Source organism: Myodes glareolus, chromosome 2, assembly GCF_982192425.1.
Source record: "Myodes glareolus chromosome 2, mMyoGla1.1, whole genome shotgun sequence".
Classification (NCBI taxonomy): Eukaryota; Metazoa; Chordata; class Mammalia; order Rodentia; family Cricetidae; genus Myodes; species Myodes glareolus.
Genome location: NC_142027.1, coordinates 8315076 through 8339151, shown reverse-complemented (window position 1 = coordinate 8339151; position 24076 = coordinate 8315076). Strand labels below are relative to the sequence as shown.

The following is a 24076-nucleotide window of genomic DNA, read 5'->3' as shown; positions in this document are numbered from 1 at the left end:
ATGAGGCGCTTTGCTGGGACGTGCTGGGAGGGAGGACCCTGCTTTGCAATGGACACACTTACCTGAGCAAAATATAACTTCATTTCCTTCCCCAGAAACTCAGTCTTATGGAGCTGCAGCCTGGCATCGGCTGCAGATAAGGGGTTGCTGAAGTTTATTCGGACGCGCTTGAAGCTCTTAAAATACTGGAAGGTGATGTCCTTGTCATACGTCCTGAAGAGGGATTCAAATTTGGCCTGAAAAACAATACCAATAAAAGGGGTTAAAATTCACCTGCTTGAGGGAGGCCCTACTCATTACCTTCCTTGGTGAAAAGTGAATTATCAGTCATTTCCAGGACTCCAAATGTGTGTGTGTGTGTGCACGCGCGTGTATGTGTAAGAGAGAGAGAGACTAAGCACACGCGCTGCCATTAGGCTAACTCAGGTGATCCTCTAAGAAGGGAAGTGGACACAGTTTATTATGCCAAATTCATTTAACCAGCAGAACAATTAGCACTCCTTTGAAAATGGGAAAATAAGCATTTTCCAAGGAGGTACCGTCATGTCTCTCATTATCCAAGCCTGATATTCCCATGACCCGCTGCTGTCTAGCCAACTCATCCAGAGTAGACTTTGTGTTCTTCAAATATTTCTTTAGGGCTCAAGGTCCTGCAAGCAAATCTGAAGGGGAGGGGAGAACCTTTCTGAAAACTGAGAACAAAGGCACAATGACCTTAAAAAGAAAGTCTGACCATTCCTTAAAGGAAGTTCTTTGTGAACTCCCACTGTGGTTTATCTCGGTCTGTTACTTTTTAACTTTTTGAAAGACTACTGTCTTAAAATTGAAGGTGGTGCAAGTGGGTGGGCCATGCTTTCCAGCAGGTACACGCCTTGCTTGATGTTGTAAGGGCTGCTGAGAATTAGGAAACAGAGTGAGCTGTGAGTGTGGAAAGCCCGGATTCTGGGATTACAAACTTGGCTCTTGACTTCTGGAAAAAGCTCATCAGTCTCCTGGGAAAGGCTGGGGACCCCACCCTCTCCTGCAGCAGTATGCGGGATGGGGGATGCACCTCCTAAGGACTCCAGGAAGATTATGGGGGCTTTTAAATGCCAGTTTTTTTTTGAGTTCCTTTCTTTTTCTTTCTTTTTTCTTTCTCCTTCCTTCCTTCCTTCCTTCCTTCCTTCCTTCCTTCCTTCCTTCCTTCCTTCCTTCCTTCCTTCTTTCTTAGTCTTTTTGTTTGTTTTTCAAGACAAGGTTTCTCTGTAGCTTTAGGAGTCTGCTCACTCTGTTGTAGACCAGGCTGGCCTTGGACTCACAGAGATCCACCTGTTCTACCTCCTCAGAGTTGGGATCAAAAGCATGCACCAGCACCACCACCGCCCAGCTTTTTGAGTTCTTTTCTACAGGTTAAAACAAGCTGGACAAGCTGGGTGGTGATGGTGGACACCTTTAATCCCAGCAGAGGCAGGTGAATCTCTCTGAGTTTGAGGCCAGCAGAGTGTATAGAGCGAGTTCCAGGATTGGCTCCATAGCTATTGGGAAACCCTGTCTGGAACCATCAGCCAACCAACCAACCAAACCCAAAACAAACAAAAAATAAACAAACAAACAAAAAACCAACAAAAACCAAGAACACTCAGGCCAGTTTGCAGGGACTTCTCGGGGTGGTGGTGAGAGACGGATGGATCCTGGATCCTGAGCCATGGTCTCACTCCTGCACAGGTGGACAACTGAGGCAGAAACTTACAAGCCTATCCTGGAAACACTGAGGGAAGTGTAGACAGAGCAGGGAACTCTGAGCCAGCCATCTCTGGGACTAAAAACCTAGAGGCTCTGCGCCTGTTCCAGGTGGAGCGCAGCAGAACCACGTGTGCACGCGGCTCTTCTCTGAGGCAGGTGGCTGGGGAGCCCAGATGTCTCCCCACCTGTGCTCTCTGGAAATCCCCTGGCTTTTCTTCAGCTCCCCATTAGAGGCTGCAGAGGTGCGTGTGGAGCAGAGCAGAGCTGACCTCTGACCTGGATGTCACCAGCTGAGCAGCTGGGCCATCCTCTCCTGCAGCTGTGAGGCACTGGGCAGGTTTCTGGCAGAAGGGTGTCTTTGGTAAGGCTGGGATTTCACATGATCTCATCAACAGGCACTGTGACTAACTGTAGTTTTGAAGTTATGATTCAGAATTTGGGAGAGATGATTTGGTGAATATTTTTAGAATGCAAGATAGGGCTCAGAAGCAGAGCACCAGAGAACACACATTATTGCTAAGTGCACAGCACCACACACTTAGGAAATGATCTTATTTGTTCTAATAGTAGATACCCAGCTGCTACACTTTTTGTATAGGATCTCTACTTAATGAGAAACAGTTGAATAAGTTCACTTATAGAGCTAATAATCAGCACATCAAGTTTGTAGTCTGTCTGTGAATAGAATGTGTTTACAATCAAGTTAAAAAGCTACTGCCCCAGTCTCTCAAACGCTGTAAACATTTAGCTATGACTAAACTCTCTACATGTCCCAATTGGCTTGAATAGAAAGCATTCCAAACACCATCCCCACAAACGTAACATATTCAATATCCTTTCATATATGATTCTTATTAAAGATCAATTAGTTACTATTACTATTAATGGCTTGATAGTAACTGGTGGGGAAAACACTTCTTATGCTTTTCCCAAATGGAGAAAAGCAAAGTGATAAAGACAACTAATTATCTCCGTGATGGCTGCTATCTCATCCCACACTGAGTTTTAACATTTGCTATGCCTGCATTTTTCTCTAGTTGGAAGGATCTGGAAGCTGAAGGCAGACACTTGCCAATGCTGCAAACATGCAGTCCTCTCACAGTATTTATTTCCCACGAGGAAATCGGATTATTTGGAATTCCAGGGGCAAGAGCTGGCAGCAGCCTCCCTCCAGAGTTCACAGGAGCCAAGTGTGGCCACACACAGTGTCCGCACCTCCCGCACATAGGGAACCGGGAGCGGAGTGGTCAAAGCAGCAGCTCTACCCAATTCCCGACCCAGCTAATTCTTCAGGCAACAGCTTCTGATTTTCAAGACTCTAACTACTTTGGGGGTTACTTGATAAACCCCACAAGACAGCCACCCGCCCCTGAGATTTTGGCTAATTGTCCCAATTAGCGGCGTTCTTGGAAAATTCTCTGAGATCACGGTCGCCAGAAAACCTTACCCTGGTTTCGCTTTCGCTGAAGACATCACGGTTTGCCACACAGGCAATCAGGGAGCTAAAATTGTAGTTAAAGTCCCTAAAATGCATTCTGCTTTCCTACGGGGCAGACGCTAACGACTCACTCAGGCAGGCAAGCACCAAGCTGGAGCGGTTCCTTGGCAAGACAGATACCACGGTCCTTTCTCCAGCCGGTTTATAAAGCTCCTCTGAGGGCCAGCCCCCTGGGGGTGGGGAGGGCTCGGCTTCCAGAGCATCCTGTTTGGACAGCAAATTCCTGAGTCAAGTCCGGCGTGCTTGCAGGCAGACAGGGACAAAGTGTGAGTTTCTACTGGAAAGAGGTGACGTCAACACCTTAGTCATTTTCCCTATGCTAATTACCTCTGCTCGGAGAGTGGAAAAGGCCGCTGAGGTTTGCTGAGCTCCGAAGCTTCACCACCCCTCTTGCGGCATAGTTCCCACTGGTAGTAATTCCACTCCGCTGCCCAGACAACACGCTTCTGGGGCTGAACGGGGCGGGCCCGCTTAAGATGGAAAATGTTACAGAATGAGAAGGGACGAAGGTCTGCGGTGGTAAACAGCAATTAGCCTCCAGGGGGTCTTTAGGCTTTGAAAGACCTAGAAATCCAAGTCGTGGGGAGTTGCTAGCCCTGAAAACCTCAATGTTTCTTGCTGGGCATCAGAGAAACATTTTGCAATTGGTCTTGGTCAGTGAGTTTTGTTTTTTAAGAAAAAAGTAGGATTTGTTGTGAAACGCAGTGTTTTTACCCCCTCCCCAATTGTACTTTACTGGGCAAAGGTCCCACTTCCCAGTGGGATGGTGGGAAGGGCACCCAGGATACTCCTTTGGAAAATCTGAGTTGGAGGGTAGCAACATATGCATGTTTCCTGGAGGCTCAAAGAATTCAAGCGAAGACTGTCCCAGCAGAACGAGAATGGCAGAATACATGCCATCAAGTTGATGCCCAGTGTCACAGAAACAAAAGTCGGACAGAGAGTCGGGGCTCTGAAACTGAGGGGGACATCCTGTTCAGCAGCCACACTTTTTCTTTTTATCAAAAAGGGAGGAAGATGTGGAAAGACTCAGGTTCTAACAGACAAGCATGTCTTACCAGCCTCTGTGCCTGCAGGGTGTGGGATGCTTGCTGCAGACCGAGGGCATCCAGAGGGCACCATGGGCATCCAGAGGGCCCTAGTTCCTAATTCCAACTACCAGTCTTAGACAATCCATCCTGCTCACTTGTCCTAACCTCATTAAAGCATTCAAAGTATCAACGCCTTCTTTAGGTGCTGCACAGAGTCAGACTCCAAACGTCCAGAAGTCAAGCCATACCCTCCACACAAAACTTTATTCAAGGCACTAGTAAAGTCACCCAGGAATTACAAAGAATCTATGCAAACGGAACAAACAGCGCATTTATCCCTCCACAAAAAAAAAAAAAAAAAGAAAGAGAGAGAGAGAGAGAGAGAGAGAGAGAGAGAGAGAGAGAAGACAAGGCTCCTGAGATGAGTGAGTGTTGCTTAATTTCAAGGCCTGGCGCCTTGCTGCCAACTCTGGGGGTTATGTAAGAAACCAGTTATGGTGTTTGCTTTGCCAAATCACCCAGGGCTGCCAGCCCTTAAAGACTTACATGCATTTATTCTAAAAATGTTCTGAACACTGAGCGGTAGGTGTGCAGTCAAACATCAGGGGAAATAGCAACTTTGGGGGGTGTGTGGGGGGAGCCTCGCACTGGGTTACTATGTATCAAACCCCAGTCCTTCAGAGCCTCCCACTTCTTTCTTTTGCCTTCTCCTGGAGCCCACCTTGGCAAAGTTAAAGGGGATCAGAAGAGGAAGGGAGCCTGATTTCATGGTGTTTGCATGTGTGCAAACATGTGTTCGCATATATGTAATGCACATGTGCACTTGTGCATGTAGGCTGAAGAACAACTTTGGATGTTTCTCACGAATCAAACATTGACCAGGAGCTTGCCAAGGGGGCTCAGGATCTGCCTGTCCCTGCTTCTTCAGTGCTGGGATACAAACACCTGCCTTCACCCCCAGATTTTTGACATGGGTTCTGAGGATCGAAATCAGTGCAAGGCAAGCACTTTTCTGATTGGGATGCCTCCCCAGCCCCCATCTTTTCTTCTTGTAAATATGATATGATGCTCCCAGGTAGGTTTTGTGGGCAGACCTGGGCCATTTTTGTCCATCTGAGACAATGGAGTTGGCTCATTGAAATTTACAATTTTGATTTCATTGAAGACGGGGGTGGGGGTGGGGGTGGGAATAAGGGGCATCAAGGTAAAAGAATATTGCTCAACTTTTTCTCATAGAGGCGACACATTTTCCACAAGGCTGTCCTTGAAGCCACATGAAACATGTCATTCTGTTCCTGTCTGGACGGATTGGCTTCATCTAAATCAAATTTCACTTAGTGAATGCGAGACTTCCAGCTGTCACCCAGGAATAGGGGCCGCTTCAGGTGACAGCTGGCATTATGCAGGGAGACTGGAACAGGGTGCCTCCCAACAATGAAATCACTGATCACACAGCGTTCTAGAACCCTGACCTAAGGGGGAGAAGGTGCCTAGGATCTGTTGGCAGGGAAGGTGTCCTTGGCTGCAGCTCCAGAGACATGGGGCTGGGGGGGGGGGCTTCTGTGTCATCTGGGGAACCTGGCTCCTTGAGAGCACTGAGGTGCCCCCTGATAAATTGGGGAGCACACAGAGGTTCCTGGAGCATCCATCTCTGTGGAGGCAGCACTGCTTCACAGCTGTATCCTTTCCCAGCATGCTCTCTGCCTCTTCCTAAAGGCCCCACAGGAAGAACAAATTACCCTTTAAGTAATTGCCTTACCAAGAAGAAAACTGGCCAACACATGCAATTCATTGATTTGTTTGTTTGCTTGAGACAGGATTTCTCTGTGTAGCCCTGGCTATCTTGGACTTCACTCTGTAGACCAGGCTGGCCTTGAACTCAGAGATCCGCCTGTCTCTGCCTCCTGGGTGCTGGGATTAAAGGCCTGTCCCACCACTGCCTGGCTAGTTTTGAGATAGCACATGTATTTCAAAGGTTCTTGCTTGCATGTCCCTTGTGGTTTCGGGGGACAGCTGCATTCTTTTGGGACAGGGTCTCATGTATCCGGGACTGATCTTGAAGCTCTGATCCCTGTCTTCACTTCCCAAGTGCTAAGATTACAGGCATGTTCCACTAGGCCTGGTTTATGTGGGGCTAGGGACTGAAACCAGGGCTTAGTTCGTCATGGGCAAGCATTGTACAACTGAACTCCCCCTTCCAATCTGAAGCTGCATTATTTATAAGTTATATTACAAATGAGTTGATCCTTATTTGCTAGTTAAAGGGGAGGGATTGAGGGCAACAGTGCTCACAGCAAAGTTCATCAGGTCATGGAAAAGCTGCACTCAGAACAGGAAACTGAAGCCAGAAGCTGAAGGAGCCAACAGCCGCTTCAGTCACCCAAAGTCTATGCTGTGTGTGCTCTTCCACAGAACCATGGGAATCCGCAAAGGAGCCTCTCTGGCTTGCATTCCTCTGGGCAGGCCTGTGGAATCAGGGAGCAGGGTTGGGGGGACCTCAGAACTCCGGCTGTGAGAACCCCAGGGAGCTGAACATGGTGCCAAGTAAAGTGTCACAAAACCAACTATAGGGGGACCCAAGCTCGGACCGGATATGCAGAACCATGCAGGATGAGGGAGAGGGCACCACGAGAGAGCCTCAGGACAGGACACTGGACAGGAAGGGGCTGGAGACTGAGGACAGGGCCCCACGCAATCACTGCGCCTCCTCTTGAAGGCTGAGGACATTTACGTGTGACCTATGTTTATTTTGTTTCCATCCTTTGGAAGTTACCTAGCATACCTAAGCCATCTGAGGAAAGTGAAAGCAGCCTCTCCTTAGGGGATGATGTCTCTTACAGTCGTTACTGGTTTCCAGCCTATAGTCACTGTTAGCTGACTGTGGGGAGGGGATTCACATATTCCAGTCGTAAAATTCTTTCAAATTTCGCTCTTCAAAGTCCATCACAATGGTCTCTTCTGACCAACTAAATGTTCTCTCTCCGCTTTACCCTGGCCACCACTGGGCTCTCGCAGCTCCCCAGCATCATAGGAATGTTCTCGCGCTGCAATCTTAAGGTAGAGGGAAGTTGCAGACGAGGCCGCTTACCTCAGCTTCTCAGGGAGGTCAGCGCGGGCCCAGCTGCAGCTAAGAACATCAAGAGTGAAGGCTGCTGGCACTGCGCTGAGGTGGCAGGCAGCGTGAGCTTACGGGCCTCACGCTAGTCCAGCGAGGGCCAGGCATTTCCGTGTACTTCCTGTGTCCTTGCTGTGCACACACTGGCCTGCAGCATCCATGAGGGATGGGAGGCCTCACCATATGGATGCATGGAGGCACCGCAGTTTCTATAGGGCTGTGGCAGGGGCCTCTTTTATAAGGTATTCCATGTACAGATTTTATCAATAACAACCTGGGCAGGCAAAGCATCTTTACTTATGAGGTTTGTAATCAAAAATATTTGGAGACTGAAAGGTCTTGGGTGTGGGGCTCAAGGGGAATCTGAGGCTGACTGTCACTGTCATAAGTTTATTAAAGGTATCAGACAGCATGGAGAGGGTGGGGGCTCTCAGGAGGATCAGTTTCTTTTAGGGTCTCCTAGGATCCGGCATGCTCAGGACTCTCTGGTTCCCCAGCAGAGGAAAGGAAATGGGAGAGGGGAATATGCCACCCAATAGGCTTTTGATGTGTCCTCTATGTCTAGCCTGCCAGGCAAACTCACCAGGGAAGTGGGAAATCAGGGCAACTGGCAGTCTGTTAGCTGGAGACTCACAGTGATCTTGGTAGGAAGCCTGCCGCTGTCCCAGGGGCTCAGCGGAGGCAGATGGGTTCTAACAGAGACCACCCCCCCCTTTCCTTTAGACTTCTTGATGATATGAATGTGGGAGAAAGGAACTCGTTTCCGGCATCTTCCCCCCAACCCTGCCACCAATTTTAATTTATGTGTAGTGTTTGCCTCTGCGTGTGTGTGTCTGTGTGTACACACACGTGTGCACCAAGTGAATGGTGTCCACAGAAGCCAGAAAGGACATTGGATCTCCTGGGACTGGAGTTAAAGATGACTGTGAGCTGCCATGTGGGTGCTGGGAGCCAAACCTGGTCCCTGGCTGTAAGAGCAGCCAGGGCTTAACCATCCAGCCACCTCCCAGCCCCTTGGGTCAATTTTGGGAACAATCAGAGAACAAAGCGCAGTTATGACATGTGGACTCAGGATTTAGTGTTGGCATGTGGTGTCACTGGTAAAAATTTGCTTGGTCAAGGGGAAAGAACTGTGCTGCATTTGGGGCTGATATAGGAATTCTAAAGACTGTCTATGCCAGCGCCAAGAGTGACGGGTACGGCTGCGCTGTGTCCATCCTGTCAAGAGGAAGCGCTAAGCAACGGCTTTAGTGGAGGGAAGTTTATGGGCAATCGAAGCTTAAAGTGAACGTGAGAATTCTAACCAGAAGAAAATTCTAATGAGGAGAAGAAAGAAAGGGAGGAAGGGAGAAGGCGAGGGAGGGGGAAAGAAAGAGGAAGATAAGATGACAGGGGGAGATGAAGGGGAAGAGGGGGAGGAGGAGAGAATGCAGCCTCCACCCTCAAGCATGGAGAAAGACCATACTTTTCTTCCTAAAGTGGAAGGTTGCTCTTCACAGATTTCCTCCTCTTGTGCTCGGAATCTGATTAGCGTCTGTTTCCTTATTACCACAATCTTTCCCGGGCACATAAAGATCTCCTTCCTTCTATTACTTCTCGGAAAAGCAGGGTCTGCAAAGTTTAAGACGAAGAAACAGCCTCGGGCAAATCAGAGCGGCCCTAACCACCTGGCCACTATCACCCAGGACCAAGGGAGGCAGCATTGATTTAGCAATTGCAAGGCCGGAGCTGCTGCCATTACTCATTCCTGTTTGGCTCTTTTTGCTCTGTTCTTCCTGGATCACTTGCTTTAATGACCACTTTTAACTTCAGCTCAGATGGAGTCCTCGCCCAGAGACACACGCTGGCACTTCCTACAAAAGCTGGGCTGCTGCCTGTGGGGTTTGGCCCTGCCCGCCTGGCCCCGCAGAATCACTAGCTTGGCTGTCTTCCTCCAGGTGCCAAATGGCGTTCACAAAGCTCTGTTCAATCTTTCCAACACCTCTGAAGCATGATCCCCACTTCCTGGGGTGCCACTCCCGAAACCCCTGTCTTTCCCAGGCGGACGCTCTTCCCCGTCATCATTAGGACTGAGGAAACCTTCCGGCAGTTTCTTCCAAGGAGCTGGCAGACATGGCACTGCGGCCGGTGAGGAGCTCACTCAGAGGGGGACAAGGGTGATGCTCCTGTGAAGGAGAAAGGCAAGGCTGGAGTCTGTGACCCAGCATCAGATGGAAAACCCAGCTCCATGGATGGGGTGCAGCTCGGCTGGTAGAACGTTTGCCTCGTATGCAGGAAGCTCTGGGATTGGTCTACAGGACTACATATGCCGCTGCGATCCATGCCTGTAATCCCAGCACTTGGGAGTTGGAGGCTGAGGGATAGGAACTTCAAGGTGGGGCTGAAGAGATGGCACAGGGGTTAAGAGCTCAGCTGCTCTTCTAGAGGACCTGGACTCAATTCCCAGCACCTACATGGCAGCTCACAACTGTCGATAACTCTAACTCCAGGGGATCTGGAACCCTCACACTGACCAACATGTAGGCAAAACACCAATGCACATTAAAAAAAAAAGTTGGGCGGTGTGTTAATAGTAGCATATGACAAAGACCCCACTAAAACGTAGGTGTTCCTTAGGAAATTCAGGGGCTTCCATTGAGTTTCAGGGGGAAGTTAATCTTTATGTGCCAGAGAGTTGGGCTCACACCCTTGTGCTAGAATGTGGGAGACCCAAAACGTCCTCTTTTCCCCAAGACAATGGTCTGGTTAGTTGTCCCCGAGAATGGTAGTCACCCCACAACATGAAGAAAACAGCTGCCAATATTTATAGACTGGGAGTTCTCTTACAGAAGCTGAATTTCTGATTTCCCTGGGTGGGAGTGTGGGGTGGGAGAAGACACGCGGCCATGAGCCCTGCGTGCTTGGGGCTACGTGGATGATCTTGGGGACACTGATATTCTCCAACGTTCCAGTGTCATTGCCACTCCCACTCCATCTCACTAAAGAGCCTTCACCGAGGATTAACCCCAAAGGCACATAAAGTTACAGCATCTGGTTAGAGCCAGGTGCTGGGTGGGGTGCTGGGGGCCGCAACGAGGCTTTCACTGTGGTGTCTGCAAGTGCGTGTCCCCCCGCCTCCGACAGCACTTCTTCAAATGTATTGATTTTTCATAGGCTATTCACAGGCCTGCCACTCTCTGAGATGACTTGCTGAGCACTTGGGTGATGTTCTCTCGACCCTGGAACCTCTCTGTCGGCTCCTGGGAATTATGAGACTAACATGGTTATGGGGATGGCCTCGATCACACTCCAGTGCACAAAACCACTATTGGCTTCAACAGCAATTGTTAATCAGAAATTATTCTGCCATTTGAAGGTGAAATGTCCCCCCCCAGGCTCATGTGTGGCACTGTTCTGGGAGGCTACAGAACCATTAAGAGGTGAGATGAAGCTGAGGAACACAGGTTACCGTGAGGGCCTTTGGGGGTTACAGACCCCTCTCTCCTCCAGGTCCAGCTTTCTGCTTCCTGTGACACAGAACAAGCCAGTTGTCCATCCACCATGCTTTCTCTGACACAATGGACTTTGTTCTCTAATCCCCAAGCCCCGTCCTTCCTGTTGTTTCTGTCAGGCATTCCATTCAGCAGTGAGAAAAGGCGTGAACAATGGCCATAGTGGGGAGGCCCTGGCTGAGAGTCAGAACCTCAGCACTTACAGCCCCGACAGAATTAGCTTGTGATAAACGGAACATCTTGGGGAGGGCTGGAGGTGGTTCTAGGATGAAATTTTTTAAAGATTTAAGTGGATGACTGTTTTATCTGTGAACACTCCTCCACATATGTGCCTAGTGTCCACAGCGGCGGGAGAAGTGGAGTGCTGTGGATCCTGGATCCTCTCTAAGAGCAGCAAGTGCTCTTCACTGCTGAGCCATCTCTCCAGTCCAATCCCCAAGGATTTTAAAAGATACTTAAAAAAAAAAAAAGTGACCTTGGGAAGGCAGCATTCTAAACTGTTTATGTGAAGATGTCGGACATATTTGATCAATCATCTTATGTTGAAAAATACTATAAAAACCATTCAACCTGGTTTTATCTTTTAAGAAACATCCGTTAGGATCAGTCAAACTTCTGAGAAGCAGTCATGGAGGCTCCTCGTCCACAATGAGGGGAATTATTTGGTACCCATCATGATCAACTTAGCTCAACCAACCAGTTGTCTGGACGCCTGATTTCCCCACGAAAGAGGTTCTTGTATAAGGGGGTTATGGGCAAGTGTGTGGGGAGCAGGTCAAGGTGGATGGAGAGAGCTATACTGTGGTCCTGGTCCCCGTGGACACCTGTGGGGAGTCCCAAGGATGGCACAGGAGGGGTGGGCCTTGCTGCCCCATGTTGTTCAGAAAGGAGTCCAGTGTTCCCCTCGGCATGAGTGATCTCCAAAGAGGGCAAGCTGAGAGCAGTCGGGGGTCCATCTCCTTCCTGAGGGTCCATGTCCCTGGCCCCAAACAACCAAACAAGGCACGAGCTCAAGGAGACAGAAGAAAGTTCCATCACAAATCACCTGGAGGTCGTGACAAACAGGGCATCATTTAACTTCAAGACAGTGGCCAGGATTCAATGACATTAGCTCATCTACCCAGGTGAATAACTTGACTGGAAGTGGATGAAGGAGGTCTACTGAAGCCCTCGGACTAACAGCTCCCTCCTGGGAACAGTTTAGGAACACACTCATGACAGAGGGCTAAGATGGAAGTGTGCCCTTTGGGCCATTGAATATCCAACTAATGACCAGACAATAAAAATGAAAAAAAAATGTTAAAATATATTAAAAAATAAAGATGCTAAATCCATTGAATAGAGAATAAAGATACTTAGGAAGTGAAAATGCTTACTATAAAAGGATGCTATTTACTGTAAAGTCATTAGTGTTAGTAATAACGAGTAATAGTGCTATTGTGACAGTTCAGGTGAGGAAAAGTAACACAGTAAACAGAAATAGTACGGAAGACTGCTGTGTTTCTCTTTGGGCTTACACTGGTCACAAAATTTGCACAATGCATTGGTTACTTTTTGAATAACAAAAAAAGGCTCCCCCCCCCCCCCCAACGTTATATCTTGATGGTCAAGGTTAACAGATGTGCTACATAAAATTCAAGGTTAGAAGACTGATTTGGGTCCAGCACAGGAGAAAGAGGCAGATGGATCTCTGTGAGTTCGAGGCCAGCCTTGTCTACAGAGTGAGTTCTAGGAAGCCAGGACTGTTTCACAGAGAAACCTTGTCTCGAAAAATCAAACACACACACACACACACACACACACACACACACACACAAAACAACTAAAAAAACCCACCTCCCAAAACAAACAAACAAAGAAGAAACCAACCTCCCCCGCCATAAAAAAGAAGACTAATTTGGTATTAGGGCCATTAATTTATATTTCATTTTGTAGTCAAAATTTCTCAGCTTGGTGATTTTTTTTTGGTCTTGTATGTACATGAGGCATATACGTGTACATGTGTGTAGGTCAGAAAAATAATCCCAGCCGGGGTTAGTTCCTCAGGAGTGTTATCTACCTTGTTTTCAGGAGCAAGGTCTCTCTCACTGACCTGCGGTTTACTAAGTAGGTTGGGTGCCGGCCAGAGTGCCCAGGAATCCACCTGTCTCTGCCCGCCCAGTGCTAGGATTTACAAGCACACACCCCCACACCCAGCTTTCTGTATGTGTTTTCTGGGGAGGAGGGTTGGGTGGGGGGTCCAACTCAGGTCCTCAGGCTTGCAAGGCAAGTACTCTACTTGCAAGGCAAGTGCCAGCCCAAGCCTGGTGTTTTTAGTATATTCATATTATGTACTGTCAGTCAGTGACTTTTTTAGAAACCCTTTTCTAAAACCAAAATTTTATCAGAACTATTTATTTGACCTAAAATAAAAACCAAAAACTGTTCTGCAAACCATCTTTAGTGAAATACCCCAGTAATGAGCTGTGTTGGATGAAGTGTTTACAATATAATCAGAGGCATCACGTGTGAGGGAACAGTCATTTGATTGTCCTGTGATGTGCTGTGGGAGGCTGGGCCAACCTCTGCCTTAGTATGAGCAGACCTCAGAGTATAGAGCATTCTGCCGACTGCACTGAGGCTGGCAGTGAGAATCCAACACCCCCTGGAGGTCTACTGTGCGGACACCGCACTTGAATTCTTGCTCACCTGTTCCCACTTCCCCAGCAGCTCTGGAATCACGGCGGGGGGGAGGGGAGTGGCGCCCCGCCCCACAATGGCCCCTTCCTTGGAATCAGCCTTCTAACAAGACTGGAATGTTACTCAACCAACTTTCCCCATTACAGCGCTAGAGATAACAGCTGTTTAATGAGCAAGGCCTTCTAAGAGAATTGGTATTTAATCAGCAAATTCTAGAGATCAAAGTCTCAACTCCAGTGGAATGTATTGCTAAAGGGAAAATTCCAGGCAAGCAGTCAGTTACAGGGGAAAACTCCCAGGACCTACACCAGTCAGGCTTCCAAGTCTCGAGAAAAATGATGAGTTTGTCCATCCAGCCATCACTTATTACACACTTGTGTGTGTTCTAGTTTACTTTTGTGTTGCTGAGATAAATGAAACGACCAAAAGCAACTTGGGGAGGAAAGGGTTTATTCCAGGCCAAAATCCATCACTGAGGGTCATTGAGACAGGAACTCAGACAGAAACTGAAGCAGAAATCATGGAGGAGCGTTGCTGGCCAGCTCCCGCTCAGCAGGGTATCTTATGAGGCCCAGGCTCACTTCCAGGGGGACCGTGCTGCCCACAGTGGGCTCAGCTCCCCACATCAACCGTTATCAAGACAGCCTTCACAGCATGACTGCAGGCCAAGCTCGTTGATACAGTTCCTCAGTGAGGGTCCCTCTTCCCAGGTGATCTGGGTTGTGTTAAGTTGACACTAAAACCTAGGGTGCACACCATGCTTGGGTCAAAGGACCCCATCAAACACCTTGTAAAGGAACCCCGGATTCTTAGCTCTCACCATCAGGACTGGTTTCCTCCACTAAACTAAGGGCAGACCAAACTACATATCCCAGAACACAAAAACTCCTTCGTAAGCATTTGCTGAAGGGCACATAGCACCTAGCTCCTGGAGATTGGCATGAGAGGAAAGCAGTTACTCCTTCCAAAATCTCCTTGTCAAATCAGTCAAAAACAAAAATAAACAAAAACAAAAGACAAAACTCAGCCATTACCAAGGGTATAGTACAGTACCCAACTGAATGCCTAAGGCACAATTCTTGTCCATACAGGAGCTCAGTTGCAGCTTGGGAGACAGGACTGGAAGCTGACGAACAAGAGAACACAGAGAGGGCTGGGGAAACGGCTCAGTTGGTGAAGTTCTTGCTTTGCATGAGGATCAGAGTTCAATCCCCAAAACCCAGGCAGGAAACAGAGAAAGAGAGAGAGAGAGAGAGAGAGAGAGAGAGAGAGAGAGAGAGAGAGAGAGAGAGAGAGAGAGAAAAGACAGAGTCAGGGAGATGCATGTAGAAAGGAGGCAGATGCCATGGAGCTGCCCATGAAGCAAGAGGTAACAAACCATGAGCCTTGTGATAAATACAAAATAATGAAAATGGGTTAATTTAAGATGAAAGAGGAATATACCTAAGCTATTGGGCAAACAGTGTTGTAATTAATTATTTGGGTCTGGGAGGCCAGGAAACAGAAAAGCAGTCTCCATTTACAGGGTAAGTTCCAGGACAACAAAAATCTTTGCCTCAAAAAACTGCACAGTGCCTATGAAATAGCCTTCAAGGTTGACCTCTGACCTCCACAGACATGTACATGTACATACACACAGAGAGAATTTAAAGAGATCCATGTTGTTCAGGGCTCAGGCGACAGGCTGGAAGCTGGGGGTCTACAGAAGCCAAGACCAGTAGGTAAGGAGCCCATCTCAATAACCAACTGATGACGGCTGACCTGTGGGGAAGGGACCTGAGGCCAGGGTTAGGCTTCCAGCGGACAGGAAGAGCACACCCTTGTTTCCTTCCCTCACTCCTAGTAAAGAAGCAGCGGCTTTTATGAAAGGGCTCGTCCACGGCACTCGTTTGCAACACTCTTGAGTTTTGCAGACTTGGATGGGTGTGGCTAAGGGGGAATACCTCACTTAGGTCCTAGATATGTTAGGACATCCATCCTGTCTCTCCATAATTCATTTTCAAAGAAAAAATCCACACATGTGGCCACATTTAAAAATACTTTGGTAAGAACATTAACATAAATGAGTATATTAGATAAAATCTTTCACGAGGCCATAGCTGGATGCTGGGCCTGGAAAGCAGTGCGTGTGAGGTGGGGGTGGGTGCAGAGCTGCAGGCCGCTGTGATAAAGACAATCCCTGCAAACAGTTTCCAAAGACAGCTGCAGCACCATCCCTCATCCACATGGTACTGTGGTGTCCGTGCCCTAGAATGGGGAGGGCCTGTGGGAGTGCTTCGGTGGACACTGCATGGCTTCTGGAAAGCTAAGAAGCCGCATGCACCTACCTGAGCCTCAGGACCTTTCCTCTTTAGGCTCACTGTGTGCGGCATCTTGAATGGAGGCTCTAGCCTCTGGGCCAAGCAAGGCTGAGCAGATTCCACAGACAGGCAGTTGCCTCTGCAGAAATGGAAACTCAGGACCAACACTCAGCGCTTCCTCTTGAAGCTTTGAAGTTTCACCATTCTGCAGCAAAAGTAAAGGGAACATGTCCCAGATGTGCTGAGGCAAGACTTGCAGCTAGTCAGACCGGAAAGCGAGCATCCAGGGTCAGTCGTCAACTGCTTTCCCACAGGAGCGCATGCAAGAGCAGGCTTTGCCGCAGTTGGTTTGTGAGTGGCTCCCCAAGAACCCCTTAAAAGCTTGGTCCCAGATTGGAGCTACTGGAAGGCAGTGAAGCCATTAGGGGCTGAGCCTCTAGGGAGAGCCTAAGGTCAGGTGACTGTAGGACTCTGTCACTTTCTCTCCGTTTCTTTAAGTTTCTCTGTCTATATTCGGTGCATACGGCAATGTATTAGTAAGGATATTTTCCTGCCAGGGTACACTGAGTGCTTCCCCAGCCCCGCTTCTCTTCATGGCCCCCATTCCCCCACCCCTTATTCCCTAGACAGTGGGGCATCTACACACACACACACACACACACTGCTACCCTTCACCATCTGCCCCTACTTCCCCATCCCTTATTCCCTAGACAGTTTGACATCTACACACATACATGCACAGAGATACAAACAGAGACACATACACACACACACCTGATACTGTGTATTATGTGAAATCTAAGAGCGACATATAAGAGAAAGCATAGAAGACTTTTCATTCTGAGACTGGCTTAATTCACTCATACTATTACTTATAGTATCAATTTTCTTGAAAATGATAAAACTTGATTTCTCTTTGTGGTTGAAAACAAGTTTCACTGTACATATCAATCACTGCATATATCAATCACTGCATATGCCAATCACTGACTATGTCAATCACTGCATATGTCTATACCGCATATGCCAATCATTGCATATGCCAATCACTGCATATGTCAATCAATGCATATGCCAATCACTGCATGTCTATCACTGCATATGCCAGTCAATGCATATGCCAATCACTGCATATGTCAATCATTGCATATGTCAATCACCACATATGCCAATCACTGCATGTCTATCACGGTATATGCCAATCACTGTATATGTCTATAACTGAATATGCCAATCATTGCATATGCCAATCACTGCATATGCCAGTCAATGCATATGCCAATTACCGCATATGCCAATCACTGCATATGCCAGTCAATGCATATGTCAATAAATGCATATGCCAATCACTGCATTGCCAGTCAATGCATATGCCAATCACTGCATATGTCAATCTTTGCATATGCCAATCATTGTATATATATCAATAACTTTTTCTTCTAGGCATTGACATCTTGCTTTCCCATGAACTTCCACGATATGCCACGTCACCTTCCTATATTCACGGGAGGAAACCTCCAAAACTGTGAGTCAAAATAAACTTTTGCTTTTTGTTTTTAAAGAATTAAACAACCTTAGGCATTTTGTTAGCTTCAGAAATGTGATGAGCACAGGGTCATGAATGGGAAGAAGGTGGGGTATGACGTCTTTATACAACAGGGAGCATCTTACCACGTATACACAGGGTGGCAGGGTTGTGTGAGGTTCACAACAGAGTGGTCATGGCAAGGACCTCAAGGACACAGCAGGGAAGGAACCCTGACAGACGCCGTGGAACCTTACCTATTGTATAGTTACTATACAGTTATATAATAATGGCTGTTAGCATGCACATCAGTGTGTCCTCGGATCCCAGAATTGTGAGCATCCTATGGGGCAAGGAGAACTATGCACACAGGGCCAGTACACTGAGTTTGAGACTGGGAGATGATGGATTACCAGGGTGGGCACAATAGAATCACAGCATCTTATGGCAGATCAGAGGGCAGAGGCAAAGGGTGCGGTGATGGGGAAACAGTAACTAGGATGGCCTGCTTCTACTCTGCCATTAGATTAAGTCACTCAGGGAGACTGAGCAGGGGAGCCCCTCAAAGGGGCAGGGGAGCCCCTCAAAGGGACCGGACTCTTCCTGAAATCAGACACTCAATGTGAGTGAGGCCTTCTAGTCAAGTATGATGGTAGGGACCTGTAATCCCAACCACTCTGGAGACCAAGATGGGGAGTTCCGAGTCCAAGACTAGCTTGAGCTACATAATGAGTTCAAGGTCAGCCTGGGCAACTAAGTGAACCTGTGTCTAAAAGAAGGCATGAAGCAGTCTCTGATGCTGACTCTGAAGAAGGAGGAGTCGGAGGCAAGGAATGCAGGTGCCATCAGGAGTGGGGAGTGGGGAGCCCTCCGTAAGGAGGATTTGACCATGCTGGGAGGCAGAGTCTGCTCCACAAATTCTGACAGAAGTGCAGGCCAGCCACAACCCTGCCTCTAGCCTCTAGAACAGAAGTGCAGGCCAGCCACAACCCTGCCTCTAGCCTCTAGAACAGAAGTGCAGGCCAGCCACAACCCTGCCTCTAGCCTCTAGAACAGAAGTGCAGACAGCCACCCTCTAGCCTCTAGAACAGTGCAGGTCAGTCACGACCTCACCTCCAGCCTCTAGAACAGAAGTGTAGACAGCCACGACCCTGCCTCCAGCCTCTAGAACAGAAGTGCAGACAGCCACGACCCCGCCTTCAGCCACTAAGAGCCAGTGCCCCATGAGCATGCTTGGTCCCTACCTCTAGTCCTGCCAGACACCTGTGGTGCAAAACGTGCCTCTGCTGTCATTTGTTCCACAGTGACAGAAAACAGACACACATTTACTGACTGGGAGCTGTTGAACAACCTGCCAGCTGACTAGTATTGTGCAAGCCGGAACACCACTGGTGTAAATAATGGGCCCACCTGAGGTAGTGCTGGCCCAACCGGATTGGTTTGCTCACATAGATACTTAGACCGACCACTGGACACCCTGAAAACAGCAGGCTAGCCCCTCTGCAAATAGCAGGCTAGCCCCTCTGAACCATCCCAAAACAATGTGAGAAGTGACAGCCTAGCTATGGGTTCCATGTACTTTCAGGAGAAAACCCAGTCTTTGGATCATGAGCCACACTCCAGCGTCCTCTCAGCTGGAGTCCTGTCTCACCTGTGCCTAGTTCCAGCCACTGTCCTGGATCAATGAGGCTCCCCAAGGCTGGCTCCATGTCTGGTGCCCTAAATACAAGGCTCCTCGGTGACCGCATCTCCCTTATCTTTTCCTGGCTCATCCTACTTTAATAGAACGTTAAACAGCTCAACTCCTCTTGGAAAGCCTGCCCCAGGTGCCTCATGGGTTGGCCCTTGTTTTTTTTTCAGCCTCAGATGAAAATGATAATGGGTCCAGGTTTATCTTTTTAGCAACCCAGGCTGTCCATGAGACGACTCCCCTAGGACTGGAAGACAAACACCCATGCTTCACACCTTGTCCAGTTTGGGAGGCCAGGAGATGGCTCATTGACTATTTGTTGACAGAATGCCTGGATGGATGATTAGTCCAGGTAGCTGTAAACTCCAAATATTGACCTAAAAAGAACTGGGTTTTAAAGGACAATTGGTACCATACCACTAAACACACTGGAAAATGGCTAAGATAGAAAATGTTGCATTATATATCCTTCACCACAATTTTAAAGTTAAAAGGGGCAATCCCTGACCTGTTTTTTTTTTCTCATCTCTTTCTTATGGGAGGGGCCTGCTGACGCTTAGAGGGCAGTAAGTTGGAGTCCAGTCTACATGGGGAACCACCCCTTAAGTCTTGAGGACAGTAAGCAGCTGGAGTGGTGGGGAAGAGGTGTCAAAAGCGTCCTCTGGGCAAAGGAGGGGGGTGCCCTGGGCTGAACCACAGGGGACCCCTGAACTGCAGGATAGGAGGGGAAGGCCCTGGCTGGCCCACAGGGGAGCCATTAACTACAGGATGTGAAGGTAAGGTTTGTCCTGAGGACCAGGAAGTTGGTCAGTGAGGACTTTTGTTGCACAGCATTTGAGTCTTTCTCGACACCCTTGGGTACAGGCTGGATAGGGGATGTGGGAGGTCCTTCTGTATGTGCTGCTCTTATTGGTTAGTAAATAAAGCTAGTTTGACCCATGGCAGGGCAGAATATAGTCAGATTGAAAGAGATATATTAAGAGAGTAGGTGGAGTCAAGGAGATACTATGTTGCTGCAGAAGGATAAAGATGCTGCAGAAACCTTACTGGTAGGCCACATTCTCGTGGTGTTACATAGATTAATAGAAATGGCTTAATTTAAGGTGTAAGAGTTAGTTAATAATAAGCCTGAGCTAATAGGTCAAACAGTGTTGTAGTTAATATAGTTTCTGTGTGATTAATCGAGTCTGGGTATCTGGGAAATGAAGGAGCGGTCTCCATTTACAAACGTTCTCACCTGGAGCATGGATCCACATAAGACCTAAAAAAGCTTAAGAAAAAAAGGGGCTTCTAGATTCACAAAAATGGAAGCCAAATGCAGCTTCTTGGTAGCCACATTTTTTTTTCAGATAGGCCGTTGCTGATGGCAAGCAGAGGTGTGGCTCCTGTAAGAGAAAGCTTCCTGACTCAGCTTTACCCGCAAAAACTGTGTGGCTTCATTGAGAGATGTCTTCCTGGTTTGTGCTGGCAGCACAAACTCTGGCTCTTTTGGGGGTCCCACACTTAAATGGGGTTTGTAAGCAGTGACATACTAATTGCCTAATGGTGACACAGACTTGATGCATCCCTGGAGCTGGGGCAGTGAGCATGGCTTGCAGAGGTGGTGAACATACCTCCACCAAGTTGGACAGGGTGGAGCCAACAGGTAAGACTGTGGAGTTGGTTCTAGCCATGCCCACTTAGCATAAAAAAGGCACTTTTGGTCAGAAAATGATTACAAATATGCAATAAAGACAGATTCAGACAAAAATAAACCTCTCAATGGGCCACAATGTGTTTTTAAAAATGTACATAGGCATGGGAGAGAGAGGAAAAAGAGTATAGACAGTTATAAAAAGAAGTAAATAGTTTTAAAAAATAAAACAAAGTTTTTAAGAGACAATACATAGATTAAAGGAATAACAATAATATTAAAAATTAATAGAAAAAAGTCATGTAAAGATGAAAATATACAGAGAGTCTGGATTATGTATACCATTGTGTTTTCTTTAATTTTTTTGATTGTGAATGAGCTAACTACAGAGAGAATATTATTGTACAGACTGCTAAGCTAAACCAACACATATATTTTAAAGGTATCTTGACTTCAAAATTTGAGTCTAAGGATATGTTACATTGGAAAAGAGGTTTTGCTTTTGTTTCCACAGAAGATGAGAACCTGAGGATTCATTCCAGACTAACGTAGTTTGATAGAACAAAATCCCATGAAAGTTCTCCATGAACCCTAAAAATACTTCACCCAACAAACAGCAGGAGGCAATTTAGAGAAAACAATGCCCAAATTCCCAAAATGATTGTTTATAAGTGTTCGTTTTCATTTAAAAGGGGATATGATACAGAGGTGAATACTTTTCATTGGCATGAATCTTGGTCTATTGATACAAATTTAAGGTCAATTTTGTTACACTGTGTATATGTATTTCTGATTATTTTAGGCATTGTGTTTGTGCAGCTCATTTAAAAATGTAATGTATACTTAAGAAATACAAATTAATCGAGAGTCATCTATAATAGTCAAACTTGTAGTCATGTTAGTTAGGTTTTCTAGATGAACAGAGATATATTTCAGATTAAATAGGTATTCTTCAAATCTTTCAAAGACCTACAGAATATGGCATTTAAAATGTTTTAAGAACTGAGACTTTTCTTGACAGTGAGACATGTCTGCTTCTGGCATCACCAATTACTTTGGAGAGGATGATGGGGATTGAAGAAACTCATTATGGAATTTGCCTTCAATGTAATGAGGTTATCCATTTGGGCAAGAAACTGCTCTTGCCTGGACTGCTTGATGGTATGCTATATGAACTGGACATGCAGGACCCACAGAAAAGTGATTGCTGAAGCTGCCTAAAGAAGGTGAGACAGTCCTTCAGGGTTCCTGCTTCATGAAAGAGTCTGCCAGACATTCTGCAGGACACAGAAGAAAGTTATTGACAAACTGCCAATATAGGCAAAACAATCTTTCAAATTTTCTGCTTCATGGAAAAGTCTGCTGGATACTATGGGCCAGTAGGCTGAAGATTGGATGCCCCAATGTTACAGAAGAACTTTGGGTGATTGTCCAAGCAGCAAGACATCTCTGTCAATTCTAGAGTTTTAGAAGTTGCTTATAATGCATTTCCTGTTAATTTAGGTAATATTATACCCTTCTGGGGTCTTTGAAGAGTTGAAGAAAGATAGTTATAGTTGTAATTTTCCTTAGTTATGATAAAAGATAAATTAGATATACAACTTTAGACTCACAAAGACAGGATAGATGATAGAGTATTTTTCTTAACTTACCAAATGTAAATGGTCTAAATATTGTAACTATACTTCTTCTTGATAACTGTTTTGTTGCGCGCAATGTTACTATGATAAAGTTAAAACCTTCATATTTATTTAGACAGAAAAGGGGAGATGATGTGGGATTCCCCTCTGTATGCTGTGAATATGTTTTATTACCATAGGTTAATAAAGAAGCTGCTTCGGCCTATAGTAGGGCAGACTAAAGCCAGGCGGGAAATCCAAACAGAGATATAAAGAAAGAGTAGGCAGAGTCAAGGAGACACCATGTGGCTGCCAAAGGAGAAGGACCTGGAACCTTTCTGGTGAGCCACAGCTTTGTGGCAATACACAGATTAATAGAAATGGGTTAATTCAAGATGTAAGAGCTAGCTAGAAATATGCCTGAGTCATTGACAGAACAATATTGTAATTAATATAGTTTCTGTGTGATTATTTGGGTCTGGGTGGCCAGGAAATAAACAAGTAGTCTCTGTTTACAGATAGGCATTCTATGTAGTTCAGCATCACACAGGCTTCCAATGGGATGCATCCCTCTGTGAAACTAAAGCCAAGTGCAAAATCAAGGCCAAGTCACAAAGTCTGGGTCAGGCTCCCTTCCCCCACTCCCAGTGTTAGTACCACCTCACGTTTGTTTCTTGTTCTAATGGAGAATCAGGGCCGAGCTGAGTGGTCTGTTCTGGAGGATCCTGCATGTTGTCTCTCACAGCTCAGTCAGAGGACACTCTAACATCCCGCTGGGCAGTGGTGGCACACACCTTTAATCCCAGCATTTGGAAGGCAAAGGCAGGTGAATCTCTGTGAGTTTGAGGCCATTCTGGTCTACAGAGTGAGTTCCAGGACAGCCAGGGATACACAGTGATACTGTCTCAATCCCTTCTCCCTCAACGCTCCCAAACAAAAACCCAAGGTCTGCTGATGTAAGGTGGACTGGCCCGTACTAAGAAGGCCATTTCAGAGAGTGGACAGTGTATGAAGGGCTCTGCCCTGGAAGGGGCAGGCACCAAGGCATGCGTGGTGTGTGTGTGCTTGAGGAGGAGGGAGCTCAGGAGGTAGGAAGGCCTGGTGTCCTAATATTCTGAACCCAGTTTTTGCTCAGTGTTTCTCAACAGAAGACGTCTGGGATGAAACAATCTCTCGTGTGGCCCTGTCACTTGCCTTCTAGCGCTGTCTCCCCCACACCCCAGCATCCCCCGTTGTCCCTTCTCCTGATTGTCCTGAACGCCAGTCACTGTCCTCTATTTGTTCCTGCAACTGTGAAGTCTTCCAGAGACTGCCAGATCTCCCTGGGAGGGCAGCCTTAGAGAATAATAACACCGGGATCTAAAATTAAGCAGGTTGTCCTAACATGCCAAGAATAGCCCAGCACACCAAACGCACTCATTTAATTTCTTATTCAGCAGGAAAGAATGACCTCTTTTAATATAGAACACCTTTGAAATGTGTCATTCCACACAGGGCCTAGGCAGAGCCTCATATTGTATACAACTCAAAAGTGGGGTGACGCACGCAGCAGACATGCTGAAAGGTGTGGTAGCTCCTCAGTGAATCGCCTCACACATGCAGCACGCTCTTTGGCCAAGTGAGGGATTTACAAAATAAAAAGGGCAAGGGAAAACATTTTAGTGATTCAGAAAATGATTCAAGGGCTGGGGATGGCCTGGCAGGAGGGCAGCTCAAGGCCGACCTCAGCTACAAAGGGGATCAAGGCTAGCCTCGGATAGTAAGGCCCTGTCT

At 47.1% G+C, this 24076-nt stretch overlaps 1 protein-coding gene across 2 annotated transcripts in view; it reads right to left on the bottom strand.

Moving 5' to 3' along the window:
• The window catches only part of Rcan1 (regulator of calcineurin 1), an 83434-nt gene that overhangs the window by 5985 nt on the left and 53373 nt on the right, over positions 1-24076 (bottom strand). Inside the window, exons 1-2 of one of the 2 annotated variants that reach the window (XM_048422554.3) lie at positions 3170-3435; positions 63-236 (exon numbers count right to left, since the gene is read on the bottom strand). In XM_048422554.3, coding sequence (XP_048278511.1) covers positions 63-236; positions 3170-3256 — 261 coding nt within the window. In that variant the 5' untranslated portion in view covers positions 3257-3435. Of the gene's footprint in view, positions 1-62; positions 237-3169; positions 3436-24076 lie in introns of those variants that run through there. The other variant, XM_085685788.2, reaches the window with a different exon arrangement.